We start from the raw sequence: 10,495 nt of genomic DNA, 5'->3' as shown, positions 1-10,495 counted from the left end.
TTCCGCGCCGCCTCCACCCGGGAGTTACCGACCCTGCGGCCTGGGCCCTCTAGGAAATGCGGTTGAGAGCTGCACGGAGGGCTGAGATGGCAGCGGGCAGGGGTGGCATTGCCAGGCACCTGGCCTCCCGCCACCAGCGGGAGCTTGGAACACTCACATGGGAGGCTCGCGCTTCATTAACCCTTTATTACAAGTCACGCTCTTATAGAAGTATATGTGGACTTACGTGAAAAAATCAAATGTATCCAAGAATAAAAAACACAGCACATAAAGTAGTATATGCATTCCAGTGTTCGCGCCGGAGACAGCGGGCGCCCAGGAAAAAGCTCTTCTAAAACGGCCTGGCTCAAGCCGGCCGGGTGCGAACGGTTCTGGGCGGCACAGGCCGGCCTCAGGCACAGTGTGGGGGCCGCCTGCCTCCTCCCGCGGCCGGGCGGGCGGGGGCAGCACCAGCTCCTGGGGCCTCCGGGCCAGCGGCGATCCCAGGCCTGGGGATCCCAGGCTTGCAGAGCGGGGAGCGCTGGGCAGAACCCCTCAGGCTTGGGGCAGCGATGCCTGGCCCTCCAGGGGCAGTAGCCACAACATCCCAGGTCTCCCAGGTCTCATGGGCTTCATGGCCAGCCAAAGTGCACCCTCAGAAGCCCTCCGCTTAGTCGGCCTTTTTCAGGAAGATCTATAAGAACAGGGTTTGGGGTCAGCTGGGGCCTCAGAGTTCAGCCCTGGTCTAGCTACTTTGACCAGCTCCCTGTCCTGTGCCGTCTAGCTTACCTCGCTCAGAATGACCCACACTGGAGAGTCTGTCTGGATGGAGAGGCGCAGTGCTTCCAGGGGGCCAAAGGCTGGGTCCACCTCACCTTCTGCCACACCCTTGTAGAAGGAGCCTGAGGGAGGGCAGCGCTGAGAGATTGCCTCCAGACCCCAACTTAGCCTACTCCCCCCACCTCCACCTGCCCCCCTCCACTCACCTATCTGGAGGTAGCCATCAGGGCTCCGAGGGTACCTCAGAGTGGCTGAGCGGCCCTCCTGAAGGGCCTCCTTGTCTGACTGGGGGTTCTGGGAGCAAAAGAAAGGGGCTGAAGCCAGTGGCTGTGGGAGGGGCAGGCGTCAGTGTATATCCATACCTCATCACACTCACATCAAACGGCAGCACCTCCACGGATGTGTTGAAGAGCTTGTCCTCTGGGTGCTCAATGTTCCCGCTGCGGAAGAAGAACCTGCAGCCAGACAGGCCTGTGAGCTGCTGCAGGGGTGGGGTGCTGCACTGGCACACTGTCTAGCAGACCAAAGGCCACGCCTGGGCCAGGAGTGTAGTGGGTGGGCCCTGGCGTCTGAAGGAGTCTGGGTACCACCTGGGGCAGCCACTGGGCTGTGCAGGGCAATGATGGTGATGGGCCAGTGTCACAGAACTCCTGTGGGCACTGCCTGACTTCAAGTAGCTGCCACTATGAACCCCACTTTTCAGATATGGAAACTGACGCATGGTGAGGTTAAGTGATTTGCTGGGGGTGCTCACAGAGGGGCATGTGCAGGTCCAGAAATTTGTAGTGAGGCCTGTACCCTGGTGGCTACCCTGCCACTCCCCCAAGGCAGAACAAGGGGCACTGGTACTGACCGCTCAAGACGCAGCGGCTGGAAGAAGCGGAAGCGGATGAAGTCCCCTGCAGCAGGTGTGAAGGCCCAGAAGAAATCCTCGCGCAGGTAGGCCTTCTCCAGGGTGAAGTGCTGGTATGTCTTGAGGCTTGTGCTCACCTCGGCCGGTGGGTTCACATGCTCCTTCCTCAGCGCCTGCTTCCCAAAGTCCTTGTCCTGACACCAAGGAGGGACAGTGGTGCTAGGGAGGGCCCTGATCTTGCCCTGCCTCCCGCTTGCCCCACCTGGGCCTGGGCTCTGCCTGTACCCAGCCAGTCCCGTGTAGCACCGCCCACCTTCAGTTTCTGGATCTTGCCCGCCAGTGAGGAGTGAGTGCCTACATGCTGGAAGAGGGATGGCTTGAAGCGGATCCGAAGGTTGGCCTTCTGCCGGTCACAGTGCTTCTGCAGGGGGAGGGGGACACCCTAGGGCTCAGCTTGGCTCTGCTGTCTCCCCGTGTCAGGTGGCACGTGGACACGGACATATTCCATGCTGGAAGCCATGTACCCCACCGCCCCCCCCCCACCTCTGTGCAGCCCCCGCTCACCGCATCCTTCTCGGGGTTGCAGACCTTCACCCACAGGATGTGATCCAGGAGCCAGTCAATGGGCTTGTCCCGGTAGAACATGAGGATGAACTCCACAATCAGGCTCAAGTCCAGCGACTTGAACATCTTCCCTGGGGGTGGAAAAGTGTGCTGGGTGGGCAGCTCTGCCCTGCCCTACTTCCTCTTAATCCCTGGCGGGGGGGGGGGGGGGGGGCGGAGGGGAGGGTCACCAAGGAGGTTCCCACAGCAAGCTCTATGGCCAGCTGCAGGCAGGTGCAAGCACAAGGGGGCAGCCAGGGGTAGTGAGCCCCGACATGTGGAGGCACAAGGAAGGTGAAAACAGACACTCCTGGCAAAGCTCACAAGCATGACCCTGTGTGGTACCAGGGCCATAGGAGGCAGAGGTAGGCTGGACTGAGGGGCCCTGGTGGGGTCAATGGAATGGGGTCGGGCAGGGGGGGCACACCAATGAAGCCCAGCTGGGAGAACTCCAGGATCATCCAGTCCTCAGAAGGCTGTTGCAGGGCGAAGTTCTTCATGGTGCTCAGGTAGTTTGGCTTGGCGACAATGTCATCCTCCAGCTGCACAGTGGTGGGCAGAAGGAGGATCCAGACTCAGGATGGGCATGGGGCATGGTGGGGCTCACCACCTGGGCCCAGCCAGGGTCCAGGGCTGGTGGGGAGGGGGGTGCAAAGCAGGGTCTCAGTGCTGACCTGCACGTAGTAGATGCCTTTGGACTGCGCATACATCATGAGGAAGCAGTAATCGAGGTTCTGTTTGGTCCTCCACCTGTGGGGTAGGGGCTTCGGGAGCTCAGACCCCTCCACCTCCAGTGTGGTTACCACAGAGGCCACTGGGTGGGTTGGACCCCCCCATCCCAACCCCATGTAGGGGGGCCTCCAATGGATAAATGGAGGCACTGCAAGGAAGTGCCTGGGTGACTGGCACCAACAGACTGGGTTCTCAGCACAGGTGGGTGGGTGGCTGGGGCCCGGGAGAGGGGGGAATGCTAGTACCTGACTCTCTCCTTGGGGTCCCCAAAGGACTCTCGGAGGCGGGAGAAGTCAGGGTAGAAGTGGGGGGAAGGGGAGATGACCTCCAGGAGCCCAGAATGGATCTCCGTGGGAAACCTGGGGGAAAGGAAAGGCGGGTAGGTGTGCAGCGTCCAGGCACCAGAGTTAGGGCAGAGCCGAGCTAGCCAGACCCTGTCCCTTTATTAAGGCCCACCAAGCAGACACTGCCCAACACCACACCCATCCTAGAAGCAGTCAGGCTCCAGAGGGGCTAGGCCACCTCTCTGTACCCACCCTCTTTCAGCTAAAAGGAGAAGCAGGCACTTGCCTGCCCAGCACCCTGCAAAGCCCTCCCCGCACCAGCTTTATTGGACTGCCAGTACTCACAAGGCTTTGATGTTCTCTGTCACCACTGAGGTGTACTGTGGGTCAGTCTGTGGGGAGACCAAGAGCCCTCCCTAAGCCTGGCTTCAGCCTGGCCCCAAATGGCTTAGGGTCAGAAGCGTGCAGGCTTCAGATGACCCCATGCACAGAAGTGAGCCCCCCATCCTGAGGGCCGAATAAGTCTGGGCTTGGGGACCATAGTGCCTCACAAAAAGCTGTACCTGGGGCCTCAGGGGTGGGGCAGCCTAGGTAACTGGGATCCACGAGGCGGCGCTAAAACTTGTTTCTTTTTTTCCCTTCATAAATTTGTGAATGAATCTGACAGTTGAACTTCTGGTAAGTTTTTTCCTCCGGAATGTTGCTGTTTTATTTCTCCTTCTTGTTTTGTGCCGTGTGTTCTCTGAATGCCCCCACCCCCACCCTGTACCCCAGCCCACTCGCCTCGGCGATCAGCACCACGATGACCGAGTCCTCCTTCTCCTGCGGGCTCAGCTCCGAGATGAGCGAGTGCAGCGTGTCTGTCAGGTACGAGTGCACCTCCCGCCGCACGCTGGGGATGCCCATCACTACCGACACTGCAGAGGCGCGGAGATTGCATACTGGCTGGATGCTGCGACCGCCCCCTCCCATCCCCGCCTCTGGCCCCTCTCGGGACCCGCCCCTACCTCCAGTACGGCCCTGGCCCACGCGCACGGCAGGTTGCAGGCTGCTTTCCTTGGCCAGCAGGTGCGGCAGGTGATGGAAGACGGTGGGCAGGTGCAGCACGTGCTTGTGCGAGACGTTCCACGGCTTCAGTCGTGGATCCTCTGGGTGGGTCGGGAAGGGACGGCTCAGACCAAACGGCCTGCGATTAGCCCCGCCTCCCCTGCCTCGTGTGGCTCCAGCGCTCACCAGTCAGGCGGCCCCAGGTGCGATTGCCCTCCCCCTCTCGCAGCGCCTGCCTCTCCGACACAGCCCTCTTGATCTCGTCCAGCACCAGGTTGAGCTCCTTAGAGCGCTTGAGGCTCTCCTGCTCAGCCGCGTGCAGCCGGTCACGCAGCGCCAGGAACTCCCGCTGGTACACGTCCACCACATCCCCTGTGGGTAGTTCGCACGCTGTCACCAGGGGGCAGCCAAGCACTGACCTACTGCCCCTCGAGTGAGCCAGTACGCACATTTTTGTGCCCATCTGTGCGATAGCCCATCTACATCTGTTCTTGTGCCTGCCACATGCCAGGTCCGGGGATGGAGGGCAGGAGGCGTGTACATTAGGGTCACTCTGAAGTCACAATGACACTCACACCGTGGGGAGCAAAGTCTTCACTGGAAGGATTGGTCTTCTTCAGTACTCTCCCCCTACCCTTTTGTCTTCACCTTTGAGGAAACATCTGAGGAAAGGCTGCAGGATCACTTCCAGGTCGGCCAATAGACTGAATCCTCACCTAGTGGCTCCCAAAGCCCCTTCTCGCTTCTTCTTGCAGCATCTGCTTCTTCCAGAAGATGGGATGCCCAACATCCCATCCACGGCACAAGGACCCAGCTCTCTGTCCTTTCCCTCTCCCTCCTCTCAGCCTCTCTCCTCTGCTCCCCACCTGTGTTCACAGAGCAGATCATAGGCTGCCCCAAGGCCCTCTGGGGATAGCCCTCTCCAGACTCTCATTCTATCCTCCTGATGGGCCCCAGGACCCATTCTGCACTAAGCACCAACTCTGGATTCTCTGTCTCACTCCAGCCCCAAGAGGTAGCTGCTGCAGTCACGGTCTCCAGTGCTCAGAGGAGCAAATGAAATTGAGGGACTAGTCCCGGGTCACTCAGTGAGTTAGCAGGAGAGAGGGAACAAGCTCTGGATGCCCAGAGACCCACTTCTCTGGAGACCTGTACTGGACATGTGCCACATCCAAGGGTCTGCATGCCATCCCGAAGCAGCACAGAGGTGGGGCTTCCTGACAGTGGAAAGGGCTCTGCAGGGTGCCAAGTACCTAGCTCCCCTGGTTTGGCAGGGACCAGTGAGCAAGGATGAGACATCCCTGCCTGTGGCTGGTGCAGCCAGGTCCCGCAGGGCTGTGCACACAATGTCTTTTCTAATCTCGGGTTTGCCCTCTTTAGTTGCCACCACATACAACTCCTTTTCCTTGTCTCGTGTCTGTGCCTTTGCTTGTGCCATCTCTTCTGCCTGAGATCCCCTCTTCTCTTGAAACCCATGCCAAATGAAAACCCATGTAACCTTCAAGGCCTAGTTTCAAAGTTCAGTTTTCAAGTCCGGGAAGCCTTCCAGAACTCCCTTCCCATCCCTAGGCAGCTCTTCTGTTCCTTGATCCCTGGTGGGGTCGTAGCCCCCAGAATGCCCTGGGATGGTGTTGCCACCCCAACCCAGCTATGGGCACCAAAGGTCAGGACCAAGGCAAAGTTCTGTCATCTCAGGACACACCCCCTTAAACTGCACAGGGCAGAGGTCTAAGTGGTAAATCCTAGGGGAAGAGGAAGCTGTGGGGGTGGGGTGGGGGTTTGAGCCAAACAGACCCTCCCTAAGGCACTCTGCATTCATCAGCTCGTCCCACAGGGACATCCCTGGAGGGGGAGGGAGGGGAGTCAGGTTACAAGATCTGTGAGGCTCTGCGCTGGGTTCAGTGGCCGGGTTACCCTGGAAACCTGACCCCTTGAACAGGAGCCAGCCACCCCCAACAAACACCCACCCAGCCAGCCTAGGGTTGGGTGGCACCAGGCGCCAGGAGTGTCCTCCTCTGGGGCAGATGCTCGACAGGACAGGAAAGGGGGACTGGAAGTGCCGAGGCCCCCAGGAGGGAGTTCTGGAGCTGCCTGCTCTGTGACATGTGGGGAGGGTGGAGGCCTCACTCCTCTCTGACTGCTGTCCCTCCCAGGCCTTCTCTGTTCCATAGGCTGAGCTCAGTTCAACCTTAATCTGGCAGGGGCAGACAAGCCAGGTGGGCAGCAGTGGCCACCTGAGTCCCCTGGCCACCGAGGACTGGGCCCAGCCTGCTCCCCACCATGGCCTCCCTTCCTAGGGGCCTCCGTCCACCCAGGTCCTGAGCTTCCTCTGCTTACCAGCAGGTGACAGGCCCTGGCTCCTGCCCACACCAACCCTTTGTCATTTCCCTCAACACCGTAGGCCCTGTCCCTCAGCAGCCTGCCCCTGCTCCTGCCCTGCCTGCAAGGTCCCCAGACTGACCACTGTCCTTGACTTCCCTGGCTCTGGGGCAATTCTGTCCTTGCCCGTCAAAGCCAGACTCAAGCTGGGTGCCTACCTCCCCATAGGCTGAGCCGGACGTGCCAGGGCTCTGCCAGACCATCCTAGCAACCCCTCCTCACCCCCCCTCCAACCTTTTTGGGTTAGGTGGCTGGATTGAAGTGTTGAATGGGTGTGGGGGGCGGGCAGCTCCAGTGATGGGAGGGGCAAAGGCCTGGGGAGCCCCTTGCCCCTGAGGGGTGGGACAGAAGTTCCTGGGAGCTAAGGCTGAGCACTTTGGCTTCTCCTTCCCTCCACACCTTCCTGGCCCACGGAGGAGGGGTGGAGGGCCTTGTCCCTGGCGCAGCTGGCCATAGGGAAGAACTGCAGCTGTGGCCGCCCTAGTGTCACCTTTCCCACCCCTCCCCCCACCTGAAGGTGGAGTAATCAGGACATGTGACCTTGGGGACCACAGTCTCCCCCACCCTCTTCCCTCTTGATTGAAAAAGCAGACTGAAGAGCCAAGCTGGGCACAGACCCTTGCCAAGTACTTAGGGAAGGGGAAACAAGCACAGAGGGGCACAGGCAGGTGGCAGGCCCAGGGAAGGTCTGCTGTGAACCTGCAGGTGGGGGCAGGTGTTCCTCTCCTCTCCAGGCCTTGCACCTACCCCTCCCAGGAGGTCAAGGAGGGTGTCTGTGGTTGTTGAGGTTGAGGCGGCTGGGATGCTAGGGAGGGTACAGGATGGGCCCCGCAGGGTCTGCTGTTCTCCCTGGTGATGGGCTTGGCTGAGGGCTGCAATTTGAGTGCTAGTGGAGCCGTGGCACAAATCTGGTCAAGGCTGGATAGGACAGTGGGCCCTAAACCTGTATCCAGGGTCCAGCTTGCCAAGACCTAGGTGTCCTTCCTGGCACTTGGCCCTGAGCTTCCAGGAAGCTCCTGCTGCCTCCTTTCTCTGGCTCCCAGCCCACCTTTCTTCCCCATCCGGGTTTCTCTGCCTTTCCCGTATGTACTGGTGCCTGTGCCAGCCCTATCCTAAACCCCTCACTCACTGCAAACTGGAAGCTGGGGTCAAGTCTGGCCTCAGACTGGCTTGGTCTGGCTCCCCCACGCACAGGCCTAACACAGTTGTCTACATGTAAGAATGAGAAGGGTTTGCATAAGAGCCCGGATCCAGCCTTTTCTTGATGCTTCCAAAGCCCTGGCTTGCTCCACTGGGCCCCTTAAAACAGTGATAGCTCTTGACAGGAAATCCCAGGTCACACACCTTGCCCTACCTCACAGGCTTTTGGGCTTCTAAGAGCACTCCTGCAACTGAGCCCAGCACTTCTTTTGCTTGGTTGCCAGCCTCCCAGATACCCCTCTCAGAGAGTGTGGGCCTAGATGGAAACACTGGTATCTCCCCTCACTCTTCTGTCTCTGGAGATTTCATCGCCAGCTAGGCTCCCAGAGAACAGGTTGAGTTGGGGGCCTTGCCCTGGAGCTCCTGACATGAAGCTGAGGGCATGTGGCTGTTGCAAGAGGCACATAGGAACTGCAGCCTGGCTGAGGACAGGACCTGGCACCCTGTCTCATCAACCCACCCACGACCAGACAGATGTGCCCCAGCACATTAGATATGGCCCCACCCTGGCCTCCATGCCAGTCTGCTTATGTGGCTACTCTTCCAAAGGTCCAAAATGCCATCCCCCTGGTGACACACCTACCTACAGAGAACTCTGCCCTAGCCATGCCTGATCTGTGCCAAGCCCTAAGGATCTCCCTTCAGGGCCTCTGGAGCCCTAAGCCCTCAAACCCAAACAGGTTGGCAGATTGCAGTAGACTGGGCTGGTCAGGCAGGAGACAGGGGCCGTTGTGGCTTGGAGGGTCAGGAAGGTTCCAGATACTCCCTCAGTCCTCCTCCTCCAGTTTCATTTAGCACAGGGTTGGGGAATAGGGAAGCGGGAGGTAAGAGGGTGGCAGAGGGTCAGCTGGCCTCAGCCTGATCCTGCTTAGACTTCCCGCAGGAAGGCCAGGAGGCAGGAAGGAAGCAGCTTTTCCCGGAGGCTCCCATGCTGCAGGCCCAGTGGACAAGGCCTGTGAGGGCCTCCTCAGCCCTTCACCAAGGCCCCACTCAGCCACAGCCAACTCAGCCAACACCAAGCAACTCCAGCCAGTACTGTGGCCTGTCCCTACCCCCATCCCCAGGTGTGCTGACCTAGCTCAGAGGGCCACAGTGATAGATTGGCCAGCCTGCACAAACTTCAGGTGGGGGTGGAAGTTGGATGAGACCACACAAAATAAGTTCACAGGTAGCCGGGGCTGGGCTGGCTACTCATGAGGCTGTCCACGGGCCAGACAGCCACAGGAAGGCTTCCCCAGCACCCAGTTTCCTGCAGAGGAATCCTGGGGCCAGATGTCATGGAGAAGAGCTGTGGAGGTCCCAGGGAGCAGACCCCACAGTGGGATGGGGTGGAAAGGTGGTGTGGGGTGGAGGGTGCTGCCTGCATTTCTGGCTGCCCCCTTACACCTGTCTCAGGAACACCGTACCTGCTCCCACCCAGGTGCCTGGAAGGGGTACCTTGGGGACCACCCGGCTACAGCCATCGCTTGACCTTGTGTTCCTGTCCCTCTCTAGAAACTCCAAGGTCCCCGGCTCGCCCGTGGGAGCGACCAGCCCTAGCAGCGGCGTAACTGTACTCCCGGAGAGCGGTCTGGGGTCCTGGGCGCCGCACCGCGCATCCGCTGACCGCTCGGCCCGGCGGCCCAGCCCAGGCCGGAGGAGAATTTCGCTATTCCGGCAGCAAACAAGTGGGGGCGAGGATGGGAGGGGCGTCCTCCCGCGCCGCCCGGGCGGGGAAGGGGCGCCTGCGTCGGCTTCCGGCCGCCTCCCGCGGCCACTGGCCGGACCCTGCTCCGGCGGCCAGCACCCAGGTGAGCCCAGGTGTGGGACGCGGCGCGGGGCCCGGCGGGGGAGGGGGCTCACCTTTCTGGCCGCTGAGCGCCGCGTACCAGGAGAGCGAGAGGAAGGCGCACAGGCAGAAGAGCAGCAGCGTCAGGAAGGTGCCATTGCGGAGCCTCATCTCCTCGGGTGCGCGGCGGGCGCCGGCGGGGCCGAGGCCGCATGGCCCGGGGAACCGGGGCCGGGGCGCGGGGGCCGGGAGGCGGCGGGGGCCCCGGCCCCGGGGCGGGGAGGGGCTGGGGGCCCGGGGCCGGGCGGGGATGCGGGCGGGCGGCGCTGGGGACCCGGCCGGGCGCAGCGCTGACTGCTTCTTCGGGGCGCGGGGCTGGCGGCGCGGGCGGCTTCGGCTGGGCGGCTGGGCCGGGCCGGGCTGGACTAGGCTAGGCTGGGCGGCGAGAGCCGCGGCCCGGCCTGGATCCGGGGCCGCCGCGGAGTCGGCAGCGCAGGGCGGGGCGGCCCGGATTTAAAGGGGCCGCATCACCCGCTGCCGCCACCAGCACCACGAGGGGGCGGGGTGGGGTATTAGCGCCCGGGATCCCGCCCGCGCGGCTCGAGACAGTGGCCCCCACGTGGGCTTGCGCGTCCCAGGCCTCGAGCCGCCACGGGTAGGTCGAGGCTGGGGCCTTCGCCAGTGCGGGTGGGCGGCGGTGGTGGAGGCGCGCTGGGGGCCCCGGACCCCTGCTTCGTAATCTCTCCATTATGAACCCTCCCCACCTCAGATCCGACCCCGCTCCCATTTATTCGGGGGACCCTCAGGCCCCGCCCCCAGGTCTAAGCGGTGGGAGGGGGAAAGATGCGGCTGGAGCTGGTGTTGCCTCGA

General features: G+C 61.6%; 1 protein-coding gene across 1 annotated transcript; it reads right to left on the bottom strand.

Annotated features, from left to right (window-relative positions):
• Window positions 1-171: 171 nt before the first annotated feature.
• Window positions 172-9,858, bottom strand: MGAT4B (alpha-1,3-mannosyl-glycoprotein 4-beta-N-acetylglucosaminyltransferase B). The gene is made up of 15 exons (XM_042982026.1): window positions 9,700-9,858; window positions 4,465-4,650; window positions 4,239-4,379; window positions 4,015-4,148; window positions 3,577-3,623; window positions 3,193-3,306; window positions 2,890-2,965; window positions 2,643-2,757; window positions 2,177-2,307; window positions 1,926-2,033; window positions 1,613-1,806; window positions 1,136-1,214; window positions 966-1,053; window positions 769-881; window positions 172-673 (listed from the first exon to the last, which is right to left on the bottom strand). The coding sequence occupies exons 1-15, from the start codon at window positions 9,794-9,796 to the stop codon at window positions 650-652; spliced, it is 1,647 nt and encodes a 548-aa protein (XP_042837960.1). The 5' UTR covers window positions 9,797-9,858; the 3' UTR covers window positions 172-649.
• Window positions 9,859-10,495: the final 637 nt, after the last annotated feature.

Source organism: Panthera tigris, chromosome A1 (genome assembly GCF_018350195.1).
Source record: "Panthera tigris isolate Pti1 chromosome A1, P.tigris_Pti1_mat1.1, whole genome shotgun sequence".
Taxonomy (NCBI): Eukaryota; Metazoa; Chordata; class Mammalia; order Carnivora; family Felidae; genus Panthera; species Panthera tigris.
The sequence above is the reverse complement of the archived record's forward strand: the minus strand, read 5'-3'. Positions and strand labels throughout refer to the sequence as shown.

Coding starts and splice junctions, on each gene's coding strand:
- MGAT4B (XM_042982026.1), bottom strand. CDS start 9,796: ATGAGGCTCCGCAATGGCACCTTCCTGACGCTGCTGCTCTTCTGCCTG. Junction 4,651..9,699: donor GGCGCTCAGCGGCCAGAAAG/GTGAGCCCCCTC, acceptor AACTACCCACAG/GGGATGTGGTGGACGTGTAC. Junction 2,034..2,176: donor GCAACCCCGAGAAGGATGCG/GTGAGCGGGGGC, acceptor CTCCCCCTGCAG/AAGCACTGTGACCGGCAGAA.